This window comes from Oryx dammah, unplaced genomic scaffold, assembly GCF_014754425.2.
Source record: "Oryx dammah isolate SB20612 unplaced genomic scaffold, SCBI_Odam_1.1 HiC_scaffold_5, whole genome shotgun sequence".
NCBI classification, from domain to species: Eukaryota; Metazoa; Chordata; class Mammalia; order Artiodactyla; family Bovidae; genus Oryx; species Oryx dammah.
In genome coordinates, this window is record NW_024070189.1 from 91,498,764 (window position 1) to 91,524,056 (window position 25,293).

Consider the following 25,293-nt stretch of genomic DNA (forward strand, 5'->3'; position numbering starts at 1 on the left):
AGGCTGAAGCTGAGGAGGAGGCGGCGGCAGCGGCGGCTCAACGCGGGAACAAGGCCTCGCTCCACACGGCCGCGGAGCACTCTGGGAAGCCAGCGGCTGGGAAGACGATGCGGGGGGGGGAGGGGGGCGGAGAGGGACGCCCCCTCCGGTCGCCGGCTTGACGGACGGCGCCGCCGGGCCAATGGGAGGTGGTCGCCCCTCCCGGGACACCAATCACAAGCTCTGGAGGCGAGCGGCCAATCGGAGTGCCGCGAGAGGCAGTGGGCGGGAGGTACCGCGAGATCGACAGCTCGGGGAGGCAATGGGCTGCGGGCTGACGGCTTTGGGCGGGCAAATTGAGGCGACCGGGGAGGCCGAAGGCCCAATGAAGCGGGAGTTCCAGAATCGCGGGGCGGCTTCTGAACCGGATTGACGGCTCCTAAGAGTCAAGCGGACAGGAAGGAGGAGTCTGGCGAAAGACTTCTTTGAACGGGCTGGGTGGGCGTCCAGTGAGATCGTCGTGTACGCAAGCCAATGGGTACACATGGAAGGCGGTCTTTACAGAGATTGGCAATTAATTTAGGCCAATCTCTGGCGAGGTCGGTGTGATGCACTTGCGTTAGGACTGAGTTACTTTAGCGTTAACCAGAATCCTTTTCTAGTCCCGTCATCTAAGCCAATGGCTGAGTGGCGGGGGAGGGTGTAAGGTGACTGACCTCACCCTAGGCAAATGACAATGAAGGAAATGGAGGTGCCCCGTTTTGGTGGGAGCTAGTGGAAGCGCCGCTGCATTGGGGCGGAGCCAGCCACCAGAAGCCGGGAGGGGATTAGCCGGAACCGGATTGAATGGCAGCCGACGTGGGCATTGGCCACCGGCTGCAGGAATTCAGGCCTGACGTCTGGGTTAGAGTCCCCGGAGGCCGGCCGGGTAAGCCAGGCACGTGGCCTGCTTGAGGCCTTGGAGACGGGTGCTTCCGGGGGTGGGGTGGCCCCAAAGCAAGAGGAAACTCAGGGATCCTCTCATACCCTCTCCTCTTTCCATCCAGGGATCTAGAGTCCTTACTTCTCTTCCAGAAATGGAACCAGCTCTCCTGCCAACTCAAGGGTCTAGATTTCCCCCAGCACCGAGGGATCCTAGACTCTTAATTCGACACCCTACACCAGCTTCACATAAGGTCCTTGGATCCGAGCTCCAAGCTCTGATCTAGGCCCTCAGTTTATCTTCTGGATCCAGGCATCTTCCAGGCTTCCAATTCCCGTTCAAGACTAAGAGGCCCAAGGTACTCCCACCCTCCCTCCCCCTTCCCCCCTCCCCCACCCCTGCCCTCCACAGGACCCAGGTATCCAGATCCCCAGCTGCCCTCCTGAACCCAGATATTCCAGACATGGCCAGCAGAAACCATCTGTTTATTCCTCATTGTCTCCACGTTCACCCTTTTGCCCTGGAACCAGGACAAGTCGCAGCAAGCCAAACTGGAGTCCAGACTAGTCCCAGGCTGCACCCAGGGGAGGAGGCACCAGGAATCTTCTGACCCAGGCAACCAGCCTGCTTCTCCTGAAAAGTCTGCCTTCGGTCCCGAGCCTGGAAGGCCCTTTGGGGCCAGGAGACAATGGATCTTCCCCTCCATTTCTGCCCAGGGTATGTCGCCTAGTTCACTGCTTATACTCCCAGGGTCTTCTTCATGGCTTCATACACCACGTAGCTGATGCCGCCTGCAGGCAACACCTTCAGTAATGTGGGGGTCATGCCTCGGTACAGCCCTGGCCAGCCCTGCTGGGCCAGGATCCTCCGGAAGACTCCACACATGGTGGGGTTTGAACCCTCCACAGTGTCTGTGGGGACAGAGGCAAGCTCAGGGCCTGGGCCAGAGATGACTTGGCATCAAGGGGTGGGGGTGGAGGGTGGGGCCCTGGAATGTTAGGAGATGGGGACTGAAGCCAGGAGCAGAGGGTCTGGGGTGTTAGCTGAAAAGAAGCTTGGAAGCCTTTTAGAGGAAATTGGTCAGTTTACGGAGGGTGAGGAATTTTCAGGATTTGTTTTAGGGAACATCTTAGAAAACATTGCAACTTCAATATTCATTGGAAGGACTGATGCTAAAGCTGAAGCTCCAGTACTTTGACAAACTCAATGGAAAAGACCCTGATGCTGGGAAAGATTGAGGGCGGGAGGAGGAGGAGGCAACAGAGGCTGAGATGGTTGGATGGCATCACCGACTCAGTAGACATGAGTTTGAGCAAACTCCAGGAGATAGTGAAGGACACGGAAGCCTGGCAGGCTGCAGTCCATGGGGTCACAAAGAGTCAGGCACAACTTAGCAACTGAACGACAACAAAGATCTGCTAGAGCTTTGCAATGTGCTAAGGGGTAGTTTGGGGACATTTTCAAGCTTAGGGTGGTAAGCTAAGAACCTGTTTGGGTATTTGAGGATTTGTTTAGGGGTTTGAGAGCCCATTTGTGGGAGGCACATTTGGGGAGTTCCCAGGATACTGGGGGAGGTGGTTATGAGTTTGGGAATGTCTAAGTGTCAGTTTTCGAAAAATTTAGGAATGATTTGCCTTTTGGCACCAGATGCGGCCTGAGTCTGGTTTGGGCAAGTTAGGGGGTCATTTGGGAACTATATGTCTTGAGATCAGTATGGGGGCCTGAGTCACATTCAAGGTTTGTGGGAGTCCTTTGGGAGCTGGGTGTTCATTTTAGTGATATGTAGGGTTAATTGAAGGGACTGGGATCAGGTTTGGGGGTGAGTGTAAGTTTGGGTGGGTTCAGGGGTCAGCAGAGATGGCCAGGATCAGATATGGAGTGTCTGGGTGTCAGTTTGTGTGTGTGTTTGGGGGGTGATGAGAAAGTTCAGAGAGTAGAGGCAAGGGGTGGTGGTATGCGAGGTTGCTAAAAGAGCCAAGCTGACCTTGGGCTTGCATCCTGGTGCGCACCAAAGTCAGCGGGTAACTGGCCATCTGTCCACAGGTGGTGGACAGTGTCACAGACGACAGACTGACCAAGCCACTAGGGTCCTTCATGTCCCTGCCTGATTTCAGCCAGAGATACTTGAGCATCTAGGAGAGAAGAAGGCCAGGAGGAAGCTCTCCACGGGCCTGGGTTTACACCACCCCTGCCAACCGCTCTGCAGGACCCACACCTCATAGACGGCCAGGTCGGTGCAGGCATATGGGATGATGCCAAGCATGTTGGGGAGGTACCCACGGTAAAGGGCACGGGTGCCCTCCTGTTCCAGGATCTGCCTGGCACAGTCCAGCAGCCCCTTGTACTGGCCAGTCCGGCGCAGGGTCAGCCGCGTCTTCAGCACCTGGGGAGGATGAGGGGTAAGACAGCTTATTTGAGCTAATCGCCTCAATGACTCCCCAGCACAGGAGGCAACTGCTCAAGAATGCACATAGCTGGGTTTCAAACCCAGCTGCCTTGGCCTGTAAGTGCTCTCAACCCAAAGGGTGAGGGAGGGACTTCCTCAGCAGTTCAGTGGTTAAGACTCCATGCTTCCACTGCAGTGGGCACAGGTTTGATTCCTGGTTGGGAAACTAAGGGGGCTACCCAGGTGGCACTAGTGGTAAAGAACCCGGCTGCCAACACAGGAGACATAAGAGATGCAGGTTCAATCCCTGGGTCAGGAAGATCCCCTGGAGAAGGAAATGGCAACCTGCTTCAGTATTCTTGCCTGGAGAATCCCAAGGACAGAAGAGCCGGGTGGACTGCAATCCACGGGGTCGCATAGAGTCAGACACAACTGAAGCAACTTAACATGCACGCATGGGGAACTAAGATCCTGCGTGATGTGAGATACAGCCAAGAAAATAAATAAAACTAAAAAAAGGATGAGAGAAGTGATTTGAGCTGGGTGGGGTCTGCAGCGGCCCTAACCCAGCCAAACTCGCCCTACCTGGACCCCAGGTAGGCAGATCTGCCAGTTTTCCCAAAGAAGCTAGAAACTGGAGTTTTTATGAAATGCCCAACATCAAAATGTTGGCAACTCAACAGCTGTGCAAAAGACAGCACACTGTGTGTGGTAGGCAAAATTCTCAGGTGGTCCCCATGGTTCCTGTCCCCCTTACACACATGCTCTGTTTAATGGCCTCCCTTTACCCTTGAAAATGGTCTATACCTGTGAGCCTGATGGACTGTGACTCTCTTGGTTCAGGGTACACAAAGGACAAAGGCAGAGGGATTTTGCAGATTAATAAAGCCCCTAACCAGTTAACTTTATTTATTTTTTAGGTTTTTAAAATTGGCATATAATTGCTTTACAATGTTGCCTTAGTTTCTGCTGTACAATGAAGTGAGTCAGCTTTACATGTACATATATTCCCTCCCTCTTGGATCTCCCTCCCACCTGACCCCCATCCCACCCAGCTCGGTTATCACAGAGGTCAGCTTCCTGTGTCACCAGTTGACTTCAGTTAATCAAGAGAAATCATCCTGAGTGGGCCTGACTCAATCAGGTGAGCCGTTTAAAAGAGCCTGAAGAAGAGATTGAAGGATCAGAAACACTGTGGGATTGGTTTTTTATATGTTGGCCATGCTTCTCTCTCAGGATCTTAGTTCCCCAACCAGAGACTGAACTCAGGCCCATGGCAGTGAAAAAAGTGTAGAATCCTAACCATTAGACCGTCAGGGAGTTCCCTAGGGTTGGTTTCAAACAAACTATTATGGAGAGGACCACAGGGCAGCGAACAGTGGGTGGCCTCCGTGAGTTGAGGACTCTCAGTCCTACAACCATAAGAACCTGAATGCTGGTAACAACCAGGGAGTTTGGCAGAGGACACCCAAGCCTCAGATGGGTTCATTGGTCGCCCAACTGACTGACACCTTGATTTCCACGTGATCAAATCCTGAACTGAGGACCCAACTAGCCAGTGCCCAGACATGACCCAGGGAAACAATGAGATAATGAATCTGTATAATTTTGAAAGCTCTTGAGTGTGGTGATTTGTTATGTAGCCATCAAAATAAAAACACTTCACAGATGCAAACTATTATATATGGAATGGTAAAGAAGGTTCTACTTCTACTGTATAGCACAGGGAACTATATTCAATATCCTTTAATAAATCCTAATGGAAAAGGTATATTTTTTCATTAATATATTTATTAAAGATTGTATATGTATGACTGAATCACCTTGCCATACAGGAGAAATTAACACAACACTATAAATCAACTATACTTCAAAAATAAAAATACGAAGAAACTCAACCAGACAAGGGCAAGAATTATATGAAGAAAGCTTTAAAAGACCGTTTAGGGGACGACAAAGGAGACTTGACCAAATGGATGCATTCTTGGATATGTAGACCCAATATTGTATAGAAAGTGAAAATGAAAATGTTGGTCGCTCAGTCGTGTCTGACTCTCTGCAACCCCATGGACTGTAGTCCGCCAGGCTCTTCTGTCCATGAAATTCTCCAGGCGAGAATACCGGAGTGGGTTGCCATTGCTTCCTCCAGGGCATCTTCCCGACCCAGGGATCAAGCTTGGATCTCCTGCATTGCAGGGAGATTCTTTACTGTCTGAGCCACCAGATGGCAATAATCTCTAAACTCATTTGAGTTTAGAGTCAATGAGTAAAAAACAAACACCAGTGTGTGATTTTGTTTTCTGAACAAGGCAAATTACTTCTAACATTTTAAAAGGAAAAAAAAATCAATAGAGAATAGCCTGAAAAACTAATAAGAGAAGGAATGGAGAATAATAAGACATAATATCAAGCCTGGGACTTCCCTGGGTGTCCAGTGGTTAAGACCCTAATCCGATGCAAGGGGTGAGGGTTTAAATACCTTGTTGAGCATATGCCACGGGGTGCCGCCAAAAGAAAAAAAGGGGGCAAAACTATATAGGCAGTAACATGATCAGTGCTTGTTAGGGACTGGAGGAAGGAGGGAGAGGTGAACACGTGTAGTACAATGACTTAGGGCAGTGGAATTTTTCTGCGTGACGCTCTTATGGTGGCTGCATGTCATACGTTTGTCAAAACCCGTAGCGAGTCACAACGCCAAGGGTGAACCCTGATGTCAACCATGGGCTTTAGTTAATAATAATGTATCAATATTGGCTCATCAGTTGTAACCAATGTACCACCCAGATTCAAGTTGTTAAAGACAGCGGAAACTTGGTATGTAAGCCAAGATATATATGGGAATGCTCTTGGCCCTTTTTACCTAATTTTTCTGTAAACCTAAAACTGCTACAAAATAAAGTCTACTCATTAAAAAAAAAAATTAGATCGTTTAAAATTCAAGAAAATTAGAAGTGCATGAAGAGAACCCAAGTGCTAAGAAGAGAAAGAGTGAAAGTGTTAGTTGCTCAGCCATGTCCAATTCTCTGCGACCTCATGGGCTGTAGCCTACCAGGCTTCTCTGTCCATTGGGATTCTTCAGGCAAGAATACTGGAGTGGGTTGCCATTCCCTTCTCCAGGGGATCTTCCTGACTCAGGGATTGAAGCCAAGAAGAGAAAGGCCAGAAGTAAACTCAGGGACTTCCCTGGCGGACCAGTGGTCCAGTCTCCACTGCAGGGGGCACAGGTTCCATCTCTGGTGGGGAAACTAAAGATGCCATGTGTCAGGTGAAACGGCACCAAAACAAACAAGCCCCACCAAAACAAACATGCCAACACATATAGGAGTCTGGGGCTTCCCCCGTGGCTCAGCAGCAGAGACTCTGCCAGCAGTGCGGGAGCTGCAGGTTCCGTCCCTGGGTCGGGGAGATCCCTTGGAGGGGCATCTCCCCCCGCTGAGTATTCCTGCCTGGAGAATCCCCACGGACACAGGATCCTGGCAGGCTACAGTCCTTGGGGTCGCAAGGACTGAAGCAACTGAGCATGCGTGCATAGAAGAATTTAGTAAATGACAGAGGTGGCATCTTTTGTCGTCGGTGATGGAGAGGCGAGGACCCATTCAGTAAATAGTGTTGAGATGACTGTGTAAGCCATCTGGAATACAACTTTGATATGTGTCTTACATAAAGAGAAGGAGGGGGCAGGGAAGGAGGAAGCCCTAGCAGCTGCCACCCAATCATCTTAGTTCATCTTCTATAGGGCAGATACTCTTACCTCCATGGGGTTGATGAGTGTCTGGGAAGTGGCCACAGCCAGAGAGCCAGCAAGGAGACGTTCCTGAAAGGGTGGGGACTCGTGCACTCCACAGAAGTAGTTTTTACACTGGGTTGGGAGAGAGGAATGTGAGAACTAGCCTCCTTTCCTTCCTGAAACTCACCCAGGGGAAGAGGTGTGGGACCTGGAGACTAAAATATGTCTTGGGGGCTTCTCTGGTGGCTCAGTGGTAAAGAATTTGCCTGCCAGTGCAGGAGATGTGGGTTGATCCCTGATGCGGGAAGATCCCACGTGCCTTGGGGCAACTAAGCCCAGGCACCGCAACTACTGAAGCCCCATGCCCTAGATGGGGCTTACTCTGCAACAAGAGCCCTAGAGCCCTTACTCTGTGATAAGAGAAGCCACCGAAATGAGCAGTCTACACACCACAACTAGAGAAAGCAAAGAGGAGCCTCCACTCGCTGCTACTAGAGAAAGCCCATGCACAGCAACGAAGACCCAGCACCACCAAAAATAAGTAAGTAAAAAAAAATTTTTTTAAGTATGTTTTGGATAAAAATCTGGGCTTTAGGGGGTCGTGGGTGCCAGAGAGGTGATGGCTTGAGGGTGGGGCTGGGGAAAGCAGATCATCCCCTCCTCTCTACCTGTTCGAAGACAGAGAACTTGATGGCGTACTCCGGGGCAATCTTTAGCACGTTGATACCATTGCCCCTCCAGAGTGAACGGATGCCCCCTTCCTGGATCAGGCTCCGGAGACCTCCCAGCAGATTCATGAAATTCTTCTTGGAGGAGTAGACCTGGAAATATGGAGCTCGTGTCAGCCCTCTGAGGAGCCCTTCACCTCGTCTCCATTCAGCCCCCATCTTTTTTTTTTTTTGGTATGTGGGACATTCATTCCCTGCTAAGTCTCTTCAGTCGTGTCTGACACTTTGCAACCCTATGGATTGTAGCCCACCAGCTGTCCTTGGGATTCTCCAGGCAAGAACACTGAAGCAGGTTGCCATTTCCTTCTCCAGGGGATCTTCCCAACCCAGGGATTGAACCCGCGTCTCTTATGTCTCCTGCATTGGCAGGTGGGTTCTTTACCACTAGTGCCACCTAGGAAGCCCTGACCAGGGATCAAACCCCTGCCTCCTACGGTGGGAGCACGGAGTCTTAACCACTGTCGGACTTCGAGGGAAGTCCTGCCCCTTCTAACTCCAACTCCACTCCCAACCCCACCCTTGTCCCTCTTTCTGATTTACATACTCACCCCCTCCCTGAACTCCATCAGCTCCACTTTCATCCATCCCCAGCCCAATGGCCCCAGCGCCACTGTCCCCACATACCTGCATGTACACCTTGGCACGGTCCAGGGGGGCCGTGCCCGTGCGAGACACTGCCCCAGCCACGGCTCCCGAGAGGAGGAACTTCCACAAGGCTCCCTCATTATCCACTTCCAGGACATCCACGGGGACCATCAGCTGCTCCCCTGTGTCCAGCACCTGCAGGACAGACCCAGCTCCTACCTACACTCATTCAGGCTGGAGGTCCTTTTCCTGACACATCTCTAGAACCTCCCCTCCCCCTTGGCTCCAGTCCAAGGCTTGCCCTGGTCCCCACAGCTTCCAGGTGGCATTCCACCCAGGCTGGCCTGGAGGGGAGTGGGGCATACAGAGCGGGCCGGTAGGGTGACCTTCTCCCTCTACAGTTCCAGGGGCAGGTTCTTCAGGGCCTGTGGTTGCCAAGCTCACCTGCTGCGACGGGGGATGCTCCGGTTCTCTTTCCCCCAGGTGCCCAAACACGTACCTGGACACGTGGGTACAGCACAGGTTCCGGGAGGGGGCTGGGGGTGGGGGTGGGGAACCGGTTTTGGTGAAGAAGGCCTTGACCCTCTTAAACAGGGTCTGGACCCGTGAGCTGGGCTTCTGAGCTTGCTCTGGTTGGGCTCCCATCATAGCTGGAGGGTCAGGACACTCAGGTTCAAATGTCTGGCCAGAGGTTGGCCCATCCAGCAACTGTGTGGGAGGGGCGCTTTGTGAATTTGGGTCCCAGGGGATGATGAGGTCACAGTGGTCCTTGTGACCTCACTGCATATGGCAGACAGAGTGAGTGTCTCCCCACCCCCACCAGAGGTCCAGATCCCAATCGCTCTAAACCCACGAATGTGTTATGTTTCATGGCAATATAAGGGAGAGGGAGTGGATTCAGTTTGCAGATAGAATTCAGATTATTAATCAGCTGATGAGGAGATGGAAAGATGACTCTGGATTCACCACAGGGGCTCAATGTAATCTCACAAGTTCTTCAATAGGGAAAAGGGAGACAGAATGGTCAGCGTTAGAGGGATTGGAGGTGAGAAAGACTCCACAGGCTGTTGCTGACTTTGAGGATGGAGGAAGAAGGCCACGAGCCATGGAATGCAGGTGGTCTTTTTAGAAGCTAGAAAAGGCCAGTCAGCAGATTCTTCCCTGGAGCTTCCAGAAGGGGCCAGTCTTGCTGACAGCTTAATTTTAGCCCAGTGAGCTCCATGGCAGGCTTCTGACCTCCACAACAATGTGTTGTTTTAGCCACTAAGTTCGTGGTCTTTTGCTACAGCAGCCACAGGAAACTGACACACTGCCTTTCGTTGTCACGTCAACAGGAGATGGAAGTGGGGGAGAAGGGGAAGCCTTTAGAGTTCTGAGAGAGAGACACACAGTCAGTGACGCGGGCGTAGGTTTGGAGTCAGATGGCCCCGAGTTTGGATTCCATCTCAGACTCTTCTTGCTGTGTGCCCTTGGGGTACCTGCTTTACTTCTCGGCAGTTTCCCCATCTGGAGATCGGAAGTCATGACTGACTCTACCACACAGCGTTGTCAATAGGATCCAGTGAGAGTCTTTGTTGGGAGCATCTCCATTGTCCAAATTGTCTGATCAAAACCCACGATGTCATCCTTGATTCCTCCTTTTCTCTCTTGTGCAGTCTGTCACTACATCCCGTGGGCTTAATCTTCAAAGTATATCGAGAATCTGACTGCTTCTTATCATGTACATGGCTACCACCTTGGTCCAGCCCCTTGTCACTTACCTGGACCAGCGCAGTGGCCTGCACCCCTGTTCCCCCAGCTCCAGACCTAACGGTTTAGTCTGTCTTCCCTGCAGCAGCCACCAGAGGGCGCGCATGAGTACCTGAGTCAGGGCCCACCCCCTCCTCTGCGCACAGCCCTCCAGGGCTTCCACCTACCCATCCAAGTCCTCCTCGCAGCCCACAAAGTCTTGCTCTACTTGCCCCATCCCCTCCCAGCCCTCCCCTTCTCCCTCTCTCCTACTTGCTCACTCTGCTGCAAATAGGCCTCCTCGCTGTTCCTCCAACACACCAGGCATGATGCTGCCTGGGGACCTTTGCACCTGCTGTGCCCTCTGCCTGAGATGCTGTTTCCCTAGGCATCCCCATGGCTCCCTCCCTCACCATTTAAAACTCTTCATTCAAACATTACCTTCTCCTCGACCACCCTTGCTGTTGTCATTGTTTAGTCGCTAAGTCGTGCCCCACACTTTTGCCACCCCGTGGACTGTAGCCGGCCAGGCTCCTCTGTCCGTGGGATTTCCCAGGCAAGAATACTAGAGTGGGTTGCCATTTCCTTCTTCAGGGGATCTTCCCGACCCAGGGATCGAACCTGCGTCTCCTGCAGGTTCCTGCAGGGATCGAACCTGCGTCTCCTGGCAGGTGGATTCTTTACCACTGAGCCACTAGGGAAGCGCTAAAATAGAATATTACTCAGCCTTCAGAAGGAAGGAGATTCTAACACCTGCTACAACATGGATGAACCTTGAGGACAAGATGCCCAGTGAAATAAACCAGATGGAAAAGGGCAAATAATTGCATGATTCCAGTTCTAGGAGGTCCCAGAGGAGTCAAATCTGGAGACAGGAAGTAGATGGTGGGCCCAGGGGCTGGGGGAGGGGATGGGGAGTGAGTGTTTAATGGGGACAGAGTTTCAGTTTGGAAGATGAGAAAGTCCTCGAGATGGATGGTGGGGATGGTTGCATGACAATATAATGTACTTAATGTCATAGAACGGAACACTTAAAATTGGTTAAAAGGGTAAATTTTATGTAACGTGTATTGTACCACAATAGAAAAATATTTAATTTTCTTGTTGTTTTAAGCCCCTTGTTTTTGATAACCTTTTACAGCAGCCCAAGGAAAAGGGCACACTTGTGTAATTAGAAAAACATACAGGACAAATTAGGAGGGCTCTTGAATGTGGACTTGCCCCTGCACCCACTTTACAGATGTGGAAACTGAGGCTCATGGAGTCATTTCCTGGTCTCTATGAATGATGGATGACAACCCATGTGTCTTCCCTGTGAGTAGTTAGAGGTGCTCCCACATCCACCCACCCCCTTTCAGTAAAAACCACAATGAAAGAGCTTAGAAAATGTATTCCTTTGTTCTTTTCTTTCGAAATAACACACACAGGCAGGGCACAGGCAGGGAGGTAGGGCGCAGTGTAGGTGGAGGAGGTGGAAGCATTAGGGGAGTGGGTCCTCCCATCCCCCAAACATCCCAGTTCCTCTTTCACAGTCCTTGAATGGGGTTCCCCAAGGACTTGGAAGGAATGGCGAGAGGGGTTCCCCAATGATACTAAGCTCAGCATCCAAATATAAAGTGCAGAATGTACGGGGGTGGGGGGGGGCTGGGGTAAGTAGGGGGGATGGGTTGTCAACTCCTCTCTGGTAGAAAAATAGACCTGGAGTGAATTTGGGGGCTTAGGGAGTTGGGGCTTTGTTTTGCATCCTTGGTTTCCAACTCTGAAGCCTGGGGAGGGGCTGGCAGTGTTGGGGTGTGTGTGCGTGTGGGGTCCCCTTCATGTGTTCCCAGCTTCAGATTGCCTGCTTGCCGGCCCTAAGAGAGAGGGAGCCAGGCTCTGGGGACTGTGATCAGCCTATAGGTGGGAAGAGGGTGTGAGACCAGCAGAGTGCTGGAGGAGCATTTGAGCGTGCCCTTCCCCCCCACCCCGGCCCTGCCCCAGGCCTAGGGGCATGTCCATGCTAGGGAGCTGGGGGTCCAGCGTCTCTGCAGGGCCTGGGAGGGATGTCTCCCCTATTTGCCAGCGTCAGCTGTGTCAGGACTGTGGGCACATCCTGTAGGTTTTCAAGCTGGGAGCCTGGGACCTGGGCTTCTTGCAGGCTCCACAGACTGTGTGGTTTGTGCCATGGGGGAAGGTCTCTGGTATGTGTCTGAAACAGGGATGTGTGGGATCCAGGGTGCTGACTGGCCTAGTGGGAGCTAGCTGGGGGCTCTGAGCTTTCAAGGTTCAGTGCCTGGGAGGGTTCAGGTCAGAGATCAGGGGTTAAGGGGTTGGCACCCAGTGCCTAGAGGTGGCAGGGTCTGCCTCTTATGGGTGAAGTTTCAATGTCCAGTGCCTGCAATGCAGAGATCTGGGGTCCTACAGTTGTAGTCGCCTGGAACCGCTCCTCTGCCATCGGGTTCTCGAGAATGTGGTTTGAGGAGTGAGGATCTGGCAGATTAGGGCTTGGGAATCTGAAGTCCATGGTTGGGGGTGTTGAGGGAATGATGCTTGAAATGTGGGAATTGGGGAGTTGAAGCAGCAGGATCTGGGACCCTGTGTTGAGGTAAAGGGATTCAGGAATCCAGTGGTTAGAGGGAGAGGATTCAGGATCCAGTGGATGGGGTCCCAGGATCTAGGCCTCGCATTGTCAGGATACCGTGGCTGAGGTTTCTTGAGATCCAGAGTCCAGTGGTTGAGCTTGGAGATCCAGGACTCAAAGCAGAGGATCTAGGATCTGCCAGTTTAGGGCTGGGGATCTAGGATCCAGCACTGCCTGAGGACACTGGATCCGGTGCCTGAGGCAGCTGGTGGAGGGGGCGGTTAGATACTGGGTAGGTGCTGCTGTGGTTGGGGTGTCAGGATCCATTAGCTGGCTTTTGGGGGATCCAGTGGTTAAGACATGGAGGTCCAGCACTCAGTACGGGGGTGAGGGGACAGGGAGACGTGGGACCCAGTGGCTGGAGTATGGGGATCCTGTGGTTTGAATGGTAGGGTGTGGGGAGGACCTGGGATCCACTGGCTGTCTTGTCGGTCTCCAGTGGCCCAGGTGTGGGGGGACATCATGATTGAGGTGAGGGATCTGGGGGTGGGGGGTGGGTTCTGGGTCCCTCACCTGGACGTGACCCCCAGGGCCTGCTTCATGTTCTCGTAGACCACATAGGAGATGCTCACAGCAGGGATAACCTTCATGAAGTTGGGGGCGATGCCCCGGTAGAGGCCCCGCACGCCCTCCTGGGATAAGATGTCACGGAGGAGACCCAGCATGGAGAGCTGGGGGGCTCCCTCCATGGAGGCTGGGGAGGGGTGGGGAGGTCAGGTAAGGCCAGAGGTCCCCCCCGTCACTTCCCCCTCTTTCCCCACCACCCCCACCAGGGCTGGGCCAGGTGGTCATTGCAGCAAGAGGGACCAACAGTGGAACCTGCTACTCCAAGTTGGGGCTTCTACTGGCCTTGGACTTGGCTGCTTGACTTTTCACCCCAATCTGGAGGGCCCCGTTTGGGGATGACGAGAAGCAGAGCAGGTATGTGTGGAGGGGGAGGTGGGAGAGCACACAGAAGTGTCCTCTTCCTGGAGCTCCATCCCTTCCTTCTCTCAGCTAAACTCGGACTCATCCTTCCATTCTCCATCCCAAACCAGCTCTTCAGGGGAGCCCTCCTTGGTGCCCCAAGTCTGAGTCTGGCTTTTTTCCCTCCCCTTCATTCTACCCTAAATCCATACTTAATTTTGGGATGATTTATTCAGCACCTTCCTTTCCAGCCTGGAAGCCCTTTGAGGGTTGGGAGACTATATATGTGTTATGCGCAGATAACCCCTGGCAAAAATCCCAACACACAAATGCTAAAATCCCCGTAGAAATTCTCAAAAAAAAAAAAAAAAAAAAGATTGAGAGATAGTAGGGGGGAGAAAAAAGAAAAATAACCTCAAAAAAACAATCCAGAGAAATACAATAGAATAACTGTAGCCTGTAGCCTGGCCCTGTTGCTCCCTGGCCTGGCTATAACCCAGCCTTGCAAATTAGAACTCAAAGAACCAGCCCAGAAAGCTTGCCTCCCAACTGAGATCGCTGGGATGCTCACCCAGTACTGACTGTGTCTGTTCTCCTGCTTAGGATAAAGGGCTCCCATTCCAGTGTCACAAAAGGGTAAACTGAGGCCCAGAGAAAAGTCAGGGCTTGAGTCAAGGCCAATCCAAATTCCAGGAGGATCCCAGCCTGGGACTCTGCCTTCTCAGGAGGAAGAGCTGGGGGATGGGGAGATGGGCCCGAGTTGTGAGACCTTCCCTGTCTCCTTGTCCCACCCAGGCCTCACCTTGGGCCTGCATGCGGGTCCGGACCAGGGCCAGTGGGTAGCTGGCTATCTGGCCACACGTGCTGGAGATGGTGCCACAGGCCAGGAGGACGAGGATGCCCGGGTCAGCTGAGTCGTGGCTATACTGCTGGAGCCACTGGTTCTTCAGGGTCTGGGAGGGGTGGAGAAGGAAGGAGGGTGGGTTGGAGCTAGGTGACACCAGGACCCTGCTGGCTGGCTTCTGTATCCTGTGATAGTTGGTCTTAGCCAAGCAGGCTTTTGCTTAGACCTCACCTAAAGGGGACTTCCCTGGTGGTCTGGTGGTTAAGATTGAGCACTTCTAATGTAGGGGGCCTGGATTCCATCCCTAGTCAGGGAACTAAGATCCCACATGCCTGCTGCACCATGGGGCCAAAAAACAACAACAGAAAAACCTCACCTAGACTCTTTCTGGGCTTCCCTGATGACTCAGATGGTAAAGGATTTGCCTGCAATATGGGAGACTTGAGTTTGATCCCTGGGTGGGGAAGATTCCGAGGAGAAGGGAATGGCTACCCATTCCAGTACTCTTGCCTGGAAAATCCCATGGACAGAGGAGCCTGGTGGGCTACAGTCCATGGGGTTGCAAAGAGTCAGATGCAACTGTGCACACTCACACAGGCCCTCTCTGGTATGTGGAATAATGGCCCCCCTATTGTTCCTGCCCTAATCCCTGGAATCCATGAATAGGATACCTTCCTTGGCAAAAGGGACTTTGCAAATAGGATTAAGTTAAAGATCTGGAGGTGGGAGATTATGCTAGAGCTTTCAAGTGGGCCTGATGTCATCACAAGTCGCCTTCTAAAAGTCAGAGAAGGAGATGTGATGACAGAAACAGACATGAGAGAGACATGAGGTGGGGGAAAAGGCTATGTTGCTGACCTTAAAGATGGAGAAGGGGGCCATGAGCCAATGAATGTGGGCCATCAGAAACTGGAAAATCTAAGGAAACGGATTCTCTCCTAGAGCCTCCTAAAGGAAAGAAGCCTTGCCAACACCTTGATTTTAGCCCAATTAGACCTATTTTAATGGAGAAGTCAGTGGCACCCCACTCCAGTACTCTTGCCTGGAAAATCGCATGGACAGAGAAGCCTGGTGGGCTGCAGTCCGTGGGGTCGCTAAGAGTCAGACACGACTGAGTGACTTCACTTTCACTTTCATGCATTGGAGAAGGAAATGGCAACCCACTCCAGTGTTCTTGCCTAGAGAATCCCAGGGACGGGGGAACCTGGTGGGCTGCCATCTATGGGGTCACACAGAGTCGGATACGACCGAAGTGACTTAGCAGCAGCAGCAGCAGCAGCAGACCTATTTTATGGGTTTCTCTGGTGGCTCAGTAAAGAATCCCCCTGCCAATCAGGAAATGTGGGTTTGATCCCTGGGTCGGGAAGTCCCCCTGGAAAAGGAAATGGCAATCCACTCCAGTATTCTTGCCTGGAAAATTCCATGGACAGAGAACCTGGCAGGCTACAGTCCGTAGAGTTGCAAAGAGTCAGACATGACTGATATGACTAAATAACAATTACTATCCCCATTTCACTGATGAGAAACTGAGGCTCAAGGGAAGTTACTTGCCCAAAGCCACAAGATAAAGGTGACAATCAGCATTCAGAGTCACCCCCAAGTCCAGAACTATGCTCTTGGCCAATCCCTTCTGAAGCCTTCTGTGAGGCTTCTTTAAGTCCAGGATCTTTTTTCTGACCTTAGGACTGGAAAGGCTCATAGGTTGCATTTCCTGAGTCAATCTTAATCCATTGCTAATGGCTTCCCAGAACTGCTGAGAGAGACTCAAGTGTGGTAATGGATTGGTGATGTCTGGTCTGGGTGTGGAAGGGGCAAATTAGAAGCGTTTACTGACTTTGGGGCTAGAGCTGCATTAGCCAACTAGGTGTTTAATGAGTTTTTAAGAACAGTTATGTTAAAAAGAGATTTTGATACTTGGATAAGTATGGCCAACACTGCACTTCAAAAAGAGTAAATCATGTTTCTGCAGGACTTCACAGAGTTTTTAAGAGACTAATTAAGATCTTGAAATGTCAAGAGGGCTTCTCAAACTACTTAGACCTCTGAAATCCCTTTTAGGGTGAAGAATGAATGAAATAAGGTTGTGTCTTATTTCTGCTCAGGAGTCTTAATGGCTTCCTATCACCTTTGCGAGAAACCCAAACTCATGATCTTTGAGTCCTTGCTATGTCAGCTCCGTCCGGCCACTTAGGACTTCCACTCTTCAACAGCAAAACAACCAACCAATCTAATCAAAAAATAGGCAGAAGACCTAAAAAGACATTTCTCCAAAGAAGACATTCAGATGGCCCGTGAGAATGTGAAAAGATGCTCAATGTTGCTAATTATTGGAGAAATGTAAATCAAAACTACAGTGAGGTATCACCTCACACTGGTCAGACTGGCCATCATTAAAGAGTCTACAAATAGTAAATTCTGGAGAGGGTGTAGAGAAAGGGGAACCCTCCTACACTTTTGGAGGGAATATAAATTGGTACAGCTACTGTGGAAAACAGTATGGAGGTTCCTTAAAAAATAGAGCTGCCATTTGATCCAGCAATCCCACTCCTGGGCATATATCTGGACAAAACTATAATTTGAAAAGATACATGTAGCACTATTCACAATAGTTGAGACAGGGCAACAACTTAAATGTCCACTGACCATATAAGTACTTACTTAAATAAGTACCATGTAAGATGGTACTTATATACAATGGACTACTAGTCAGCCATAAAAAAGGATGAGATAATGCCATTTCCAGTAACATGGATGGACCTAGAGATGATCCTACTAAGTGAAGTAAGTCAGGCAGGGAAAGACAAATACCATATGATATCACTTGTATGTGGAATCTAAAATACTATACAAATGAACTTATCTATGAAACAGAAACAAGACTCCAGACGCAGAAAAAAAACTCATGGTTACCAAAAGGGAAAAGTGAAGGGGGAGGGATAATTCTGGAGTTTGGGATTAGCAGATACAAACTGTGTGTGTCAGTAGCTCAGTCGTTTCTGACTTTTTGCGACCCCATGGACTGTAGCCCACCAGGCTCCTCTGTCTGTGGAATTCTCCAGGCAAGAATACTGGAGTGAGTTGCCATTTCCTTCTCCAAGGGATCTTCCTGATCCAGGGATCGAACACAGGTCTCCTGCACTGCAGGCAGATTCTTTACCATCTGAGCTACAGGGAGGTCCCATAGATACAAACTACAGTATATAAAATAAACAACACGGTTCTACTGTATAGCACAGGGAACTACATTCTATATACTGTAATAAGCTGTAATAGAAAAAAAAAGAGACTTTCACTCCTCCAAGAGACCAAATTCATTCCTGTGTCTGGCCCTTGGCATTAGCTGTGCCCTCTGCTTTGTTCACACTCTCTTTTGATATATATTCAGCACATCACTCCATCACCACTTCTCAGAGGCATTCCCAGCAATGCCCCACTCCTGCCCACAGCTACTTTTGATTACACTTTCTCTTTGTTGTCTTCTGAGAACTTTTCACGATCTGAAACTATTTATTTGCTGGTTTACTGCCTTCTTTGTTCACTGGAGGGGCATCCCAGGAGGACAAGAATTATGTTGTACTCTTTGAATGCATGCATTGGAAGGACTGATGCTGAAGCTCCAATACTTCGGCCACCTGATGCAAAGAGCTGATTCACTGGAAAAGACCCTGATGCTGGGAAAGATGGAGGGCAAGAGGAGAAGGGGGTGACAGAGGATGAGATGGTTGGATGGTATCACTGACTCAATGGACGTGAGTTTGAGCAAACTCAGGGAGATAGTGAAGGACAGGGAAGCTTGGTGTGCTGCAGTCCATGGGGTCACAGAGAGTCGATCTGGCAACTGAACAACAACCTTGGATGCAGCAGCCAGCACAGTGCCAGGCACTGATGGATGCTTAGGAAACAGTTGCTAAACCAACAAGTGAATGAGCGAATGAATGAAGCTTTATCTCATTTGGCTATGTAGACGCTGGGTGCTGGTAGGGCAGGTAGGGTTGGCATGTATGGGGGATCTCAGATCAGGACCAGCTATGTCATTTGTGGGACCCAGTGTGAAATAAAAATAAGGGAGGTCCCCTGTTCAAAGACTACTGAAAAATTTTAAGATGGGACTTTCCTGGTGGTCCAGAGGTTAAGAACCCACCTGCCAGTGCAAAGGACATGAGTTTGATCCCTGGTCCAGGAAGATCCCACGTGTCACAGGGCAACTAAGCCCATGAGCCACAGCTACTGATTCTGAGATCTAGAGCCCAAGTGCCATAACCCCCGAAGCCCATGCACCCTAGAGTCTGTGCTCTGCAACAAGAGAAGCCACTGCAATGAGAAACTTGTGCACCGCAACTAGACAGTAGCCCTTGCATGCCACAACTAGAGAAGGGCTGAGTGCAGCAATGAAGACCCAGTGCAGCCAAAAATAAATAAATAAATAAAAAGAAAAAAAATTTCAAGATGGCAACAGCGAAGCGTTCAGCCAAGCCCAGGGCCCTTTTGAGTTGGCAACTGGACAGGTTGCCCACCCAGGAGCTGGGCTGGATACAAACATTGGGGCAGGGATGCCTGGGGACTTCTGTGGTAATTGGGAGAACCTGGTGATCCTGCCAGGAGAAGGGAGAAGCAATGGATGAGGCCTCTGGAAGAGAAACAGCAAAAACTCCCAGCTCCTTCCTCTCCTGATAAAGGTCCCAAGATGCTGACCATGGGGTATGGATTTTATAGTGACGATGGACACCGAAATGGGCAAGCCTTAAAGAAAACATTAGCTGGGAGGTAGAGGTGTGTTTGACCCACATTTTGGGAGGAGATGGGCATCTCTGAAGTTCATCTTTGCCTGCTCCCTTGATTCTCTGAGCTGGAGTGGTCCCCAACTTTCACATGTCCTGAGACCTGGGAAGACCAAACTACAGATGGAAGGTTCTTGTGGTAGGAAGCGGAAGAGTCGCAGGGGGTGGGGGTGCAATGCCTGGAAAGGTTCCCCAGGATCCCATGGCCCATGGTGCTTTGCTTCTCCACCTGTAGCTATGGAGGTCAACTGATTCAGACCCCAGGGAGAGTAGACCCCAGAGAAGGGAGTGCCACAGACCTCATAGACGGCCAGGTCGATGCCCGCATAGGGGATGATACCCAGAACGTTGGGCAGGTAGCCACGGTAGAAGGCACGGGGCCCTTCTCTCTCCAGGATCTGCCACGCACAGTCCAGCAGCCCCTTGTACTGGCCCGTCCGGCGAAGGGTCAGCCGTGTCTTCAGCACCTGGGGAGAACCTGATTATCCCCCTGGAAAAGCTGCCTTTGGAATCACAACATCCAGGAATGAAGAGAGCTGGGTGGAGACACCCTGAGAATAACTGAATTAAAAGAATCACTTGCTCTAGAATCTATCTTCTGCCTCCAAACTCTATACTGACAAACTGTTAAGGTTGCATGTGGCACCCACTGCTGTCTCCCAATATCTTGTTATCTTCACCCTTAGCAATAGAATCTGTTATTTTCAGCAAGCACACAGCCTCTAGAAATATAGACTACATTTCTCAGCTTCCCTAGGCGTGTGGCCATGTGACTGAGTCCTAGCCGATGAAGGTGAAGAAGGATGCAAGGCTGTCAGAAAGCATCCTTAAGGTCAGGGAGGTGTGCCTTCCTTTGTTTTTCCTTCTTGGCTGGAATGTGGACGTTGTAACGAGCACAAGCAGCCATTTTGGTCCATAAGGAGGGTGCCACATGCTAAGGTGGTAGAACAAGATAGAGCCTTGTTCTCCAACATCCTGAAACCACTATACCATCCCTGGACTGCTCACCTCTGGACTTCATTTATGTGATTTAGGTTTTCTATCACTCACAGTCCTAACTGATGCCTGGTACAACCTGAAGCTTGAAATGATTTCTCCAAAAACGGTTTCACTTGGAAATGATTCCCTTGGGAACAAGCATCCTGGAAACCAGGATCCTTAGAAGAGGCATATCCATCAACGGCTGGCCCCCACAACTGTTATCTAAACAGTGAAACCAACACTGATCAAACCAGCCAATCCTGGAGGAAATCAACCCTGATTATTAATTGCAAGGACTGATGCTGAAGCTCCAGTACTTTGGCCACCTGATGTGAAGAATGGACTCACTGGAAAAGACCTTGATGCTGGGAATGACTGAGGGCAGGAGGAGAAGGGGCCCTTCTCATCCAGAGGATGAGATGGTTGGATGGCATCATTGACTCAATGGACATGAGTTTGAGCAAACTGGAGATAGTGAAGGACAGGGAAGCCTGGTGTGCTTCAGTCCATGGGGTTGCAGAGTCAGATATGACTGAGCTGAGCGACTGAACAACAAACCAACAAACCACTACTGTCCCCAGAAATCACATGTCAAACTGTGATGCCCAGACCAGCTACACAAGAAGCAGCACTGCTGTAACGAGTCTGAATCAGGAAGAGACAAAGTGATCACCCAATGCTTAGTGGATCAACGTGAAGTGGATCATCCCACTTCACACCTTGGAGTGAAATGGTGATTGCAGACCTCCCACAGTGCCACGAGGTCTCTGCCAGGGCTCCTCCTCACCTCCATGGGGTAGATGATGGTTTGGGCTGTGGCACCAGCCAGGGAGCCAGCCACAAAGCGCTCCTGCACATGCAGGGTCTCCTGTTGCCCCCGGATGGCCCGCTTGATCTGAGGAGACACAGAGGTGGCGGGACCTCAGGGCTTAGCCTTCCATGGGCTTGAACTTCCCCTCTGCTGCCCTGCTGGGGGCGACCCGTAGGGGAGCAGATACCCACTCCCGGGGACCCGCAGACATTCCCCCACTCCCAGGCCAATCCTGCAGACCCCATGTGTACGGTCCATGCCTCCCCACACCTGCCCCCACCTGCTCATAGGCCATGAACTTGATTGCCGACTCAGGTGCAATCTTGAGCACATTAATCCCGTTGCCACGCCACAGGGAGCGCACGCCCCCCTCTTGGATCATGCTCCGGAGGCCCCCCAGGATGTTCAGCCGGTTGGTCTTGGAGGCGTGGACCTGGGTGGGGGGAGACAGGTGGCTTTGGGGTCCCTTCCAGAGGTCCAGGCCTGGGAAAGGAGGGGGTGGGGTCTCTCCAGGGCCTCTCACCTGCATGAAGACCTTGAGGCGGTCCAGAGGGGCTGTGCCTGTCCGGGACACGGCACCCGCCACTGCGCCCGCCACCAGCTGCTTCCACCACATGCCAGTCAGTTTCTCCTGCTCCGAGAACTCATCTGGGACAGTGAGGCACTCGCCAATATCCAGGACCTGGGGATGCAGAGGCTGGGGGTGTCATGACCCACTGGGGCTGGGGAGAGGTGACTCTGCTCTAAACTGGGGTGTCTCCGCCATGAATTCCAGGATACCCAGAGAGTCCACCAATCCAAGAGATCTCTCTCGGATCCCTACCCAACTTAGCCCCGCAGTCTCCATGAGAGGTAATGTCCTTCCTTGGGGACCTCCACCAAATCCCATCAAAGCCTCCTATTCAAGCCTCTGCTCCATAAAGATCCCTCCAGGGCCAATGAAATCCCTCTGCAGGATTCCACCCAAGGGTCTCTCACATAAGGATTCCAGAAGATTCCTCCAGGGCCACACAAGATCCTACCAGGGGCTTCCCATATCAGGAGCCCAGTGGCTCTCTCCTGGGGTCTCCCCCTGACCCCCAGGGGTCTCTCCCACAGAGATCATCTGTCTTCTAGCATCTTCACTTGTGGATTTCTTAACCAAGACCTCATAGGTCTCCCAGGGTGGGAATCTCTGGATCTCCCAAGAGATTCTCAGCAGATCCCAAGGATGGATCCCCTCCAGATGCCATCAGATCCTATCAGAAGCATCACTCAGTGATTCCCACCCCGGAAATGACAATCCAGAGCACTTCTTCCCTCAATTTCTAATGGATCTCATCAGACCCCCCAAAAACAGTGGCTTCCTAACTTGTCTTTTCAGCAGCAGAATTCTTTATTGGGCAGAACTAGAAACCAGCAGAAGGAGAGCTGCGTGGGTAGAGGGTGGGAGACCAGAGGCCCCATCTGGTGAGCCCTCTCTTGCCTACCTCCCCAAAGCCCTGCAGTAAGTCTAAAGGGCTCCCATCAGCTTCCATCAGTCCCAGAGCCCCAGATGAAGGAAGAGAAGAGCAGAACCTCACTCTCAGGCGGCTCCCAGTGGCTCCTCCCACTAGAGTGCTGATCCAGCTCCTGCCCCTATGCCATGGGGAAGAGAGGTCCCAACCATCAGGCTGGGATCGTCACCCCCACCTCACCGTGGAATGCTTCCAGAAATACAGCACATCTTCCACGTTCTCCAGCGAATGCAACAGGAAGTGGTCACGCCACTCCTGCCAGTCAATGGTCATGGTGCCATCACGGTCCATGCTGGTGGGGGGAGGGGCACAGGTGGGACAGAATCAGTGCCTGGGGCAGGGAGATGAGTTGAAGGAGGTGAGAGATTCTGGTTGGTTTGGGGAGGAGACTGAGCTCCTTGGCACTGCGAGGCCCCCCGTTTTACAGAGGGGCACACTGAGGCTACGAGCGGGAAAGCAACTGGCCCAAGATCTCAGCTCCACTCCCTCCCTGGGATTGGGTCCAGAGTTCAGAGGCTCAAGGTGGCTAAGGGGGTCTTGGGGATCTGAGTTACCTGGGATTGTGGACCCAGCCACTCACCTGTGCAGGATTTTCTCTGCCTGTTCCAGCGAGATGGAAATGCCCAGGGCTCGGAAACTCTGTTGGATCTCAGAGACGTCAATCTGACCTGGGAAGGGGGCCCGAGGGGGGGACCTCGAGTCAGAGGACCAGAATAGCTTGGACTGGGGATGTCTAACAAGGCCAGGGCACGCAGAAACCCAAGGTGAGGTGTGTGGCAGGGTTGCGGGGAGGGGCCCTTGACCCACTGGGATCAGAGAGGTGGAATTGGTTCATACTGAGAGGGACTTGGATTTGCTGAATGAATGAAGGATGAAGTCCAGGGGTAATTATTGGGGTCCCCATGCCACAGGGAGTTGAAGCCACATTGGACATCCAGAAAATGCGATGGGGGTGGCTCTGTCTCACAGGGAATCCAGGAGCAATGCGGGGAGGGGAATCTTTGTGCCACAAATAGTAAGACTTATAAATAATAGGGTCCCACCCCATTAGGAAAAGGAGGTGGGATAGGCCAGCTAGGCCCAGAACCACCTAGCTGAGGGTGAGGAGAGCTCCCGAAATAGCCTGTGAGTCATCACGGAGAAGTGGCCCTCCCCGCTTCCTCCTGGCACTGCCAGTTCTAACCCCATTGGGGTCTCCAGGGGCCCCACAGCCCCATCCCTGGGCCTTACCATCCTGATTCCGGTCCAGACTGTGGAACAGAAGTAGAAGGCGCTGTTCCCGCTCCTGCAGGTAGAGGATAAACTCCTCCAGGTCAAGGCCGCCATCTGGGTCAGTGTCACCCTCAGGGGCGATGCCCTGGCGGGGAGAAAGGTCAGAGGGAGCTCCTCTAAGCTGCTCCCACAATGTGGAGCATGACAAGCTTATGTCCCAGGAGCCTGGGCCCATCACTCTGCCATCAGCTCTCCCCTCAACAAGATGCCCAAGGCCATGGTAGGTCTGTGAGGTGGACAGCAGTTGTCCAACTTTCTTGGCGAGCAAAATGAGGTTCGTCAAGGTCAAGTAACTTGTCCAAAGTTACAGAGCTGGGAAGTAGATAGGTGGACTTGGGCTCTTGTTTCTGCAAGCCTGTCCTTCCAGCTGTCTCTTATAAGAACTTATCTGCATGGCAGTTTCAAGAGCTCTCACTGGAGACAGCGCTGGGCAATGTGGTAGCAAGGACACAACCACACTGAGCATCCGCTGGGCCTCTGTTTGCCCATCTGTAGAGTGGGAGGGTGATTGGAGGTTTCAGGGTGCTATGGAGATAGTCCAGTGGCATCTGAGTCTTCAGATGTAGAGGGATTGGGGTCAAGTTCCTGCTTGGATAGGAGCATCCCCAGCGGAGGGCAGCCTCAGATAGGATTGGGTCCTTGGCTGGGAAAACTTGGGGCATTGAGCCAAGTCTTAGAAAGGACAGGGAAGGGAATGTAAACACAGAGTCTGGGGCAGCTGCCTGGGAGAGTAGTGGGTGCCCAGAGCCGGGTAGGAGGGAAGGGAGGGCATGTTTCCTGTAGATGGGTGCAGGCCATGTCTCTGGGTTGTGCAAAGAGTTCAGAGGAGGGTGTGTCCCGGGCAGTGGGCAGAAAAGCGCACGTGGCCCCATTCTCTGGCAGACATCCTCCACCCAGAGGGAGGAGGGGGCCGAGTTTGGCAGCCTGAACTGCAGGCCTGGGGCCTCGGTGGTCCTGTCTTGAGCGATCCCGTCAGGCCGGACACAGGCGGGCACGGGCAAAGAGACAGGGACGCTCAAGCTAGGCGCGGGTCCTGGAGTCCAGCACAGGCTGTCACGGGCGACTCCTGGCGCTCCATTCAGGGGCTCAGATTACCAGGCGCCAGCTGGGCCCAGCGCCGCGCACCAGGAGGGGTAATCCCAGCGGGGGTACCTGTTGGGCGCCGCGGTCCGGATCGCCCCCGCCCAGCCGGGCCAGTCCTTGGCGCAACTCGCGGATGTCCACGCGACCATCCTTGTTACTGTCCAGCTCTTCGAAGAGGCGACCCCAGCGCTGACGCCGCTCGGCCTCGCCCGGGCCCCCCCGCATGGCGCAGCCCGGGGGGGAGGGGAGGCCCGGCAGCGGCGGCCTCAGCGGGGGCTTGACGGCTCCCCCTCCCCCCCGGGTCCCCGCAGGGCCAGCTCCGCGGCCACTGCCACCGCAGCCTCCGCGCTGCCTGCCGAGCTCCGGCACTTGTAGGAGGCGGTGACTGCTAGCCGTCGCCGCCCGCGCCAGAACTTGCTTCTCCTCCCCCGACCCGCTTTGGGGGGA

At 52.3% G+C, this 25,293-nt stretch overlaps 2 protein-coding genes and 1 long non-coding RNA gene across 5 annotated transcripts; 1 reads left to right on the forward strand and 2 right to left on the reverse strand.

The window, feature by feature from the left end:
• Positions 1-273: 273 nt before the first annotated feature.
• LOC120864888 lies at positions 274-4,904 on the forward strand. Of its 2 annotated transcripts, XR_005721250.1 has the most exons (4): positions 274-907; positions 1,026-1,259; positions 1,432-1,618; positions 2,945-4,904. It is a non-coding gene; the product is annotated as an uncharacterized LOC120864888 (long non-coding RNA). The 2 variants fall into 2 exon arrangements; XR_005721249.1 differs by having other exon boundaries at positions 279-907; positions 1,432-4,904.
• Positions 1,370-10,073, reverse strand: SLC25A41 (solute carrier family 25 member 41). The gene is made up of 7 exons (XM_040242092.1): positions 8,772-10,073; positions 8,367-8,522; positions 7,683-7,835; positions 7,039-7,146; positions 3,117-3,284; positions 2,886-3,033; positions 1,370-1,812 (listed from the first exon to the last, which is right to left on the reverse strand). Exons 1-7 carry the CDS (start codon positions 8,973-8,975, stop codon positions 1,640-1,642), a joined length of 1,110 nt encoding a protein of 369 aa, XP_040098026.1. The 5' UTR covers positions 8,976-10,073; the 3' UTR covers positions 1,370-1,639.
• A 1,355-nt stretch (positions 10,074-11,428) lies between these two features.
• Positions 11,429-25,198, reverse strand: SLC25A23 (solute carrier family 25 member 23). Of its 2 annotated transcripts, none has more exons than XM_040242079.1 (11): positions 24,916-25,198; positions 23,722-23,848; positions 23,072-23,159; positions 22,672-22,783; positions 21,519-21,677; positions 21,276-21,428; positions 20,972-21,079; positions 19,503-19,670; positions 14,384-14,534; positions 13,189-13,369; positions 11,429-12,566 (listed from the first exon to the last, which is right to left on the reverse strand). In XM_040242079.1, exons 1-11 carry the CDS (start codon positions 25,069-25,071, stop codon positions 12,533-12,535), a joined length of 1,437 nt encoding a protein of 478 aa, XP_040098013.1. In that variant the 5' UTR covers positions 25,072-25,198; the 3' UTR covers positions 11,429-12,532. The 2 variants fall into 2 exon arrangements, with proteins under 2 accessions (XP_040098013.1, XP_040098012.1); XM_040242078.1 differs by having other exon boundaries at positions 11,429-12,880.
• Between the last annotated feature and the right edge of the window lie 95 nt (positions 25,199-25,293).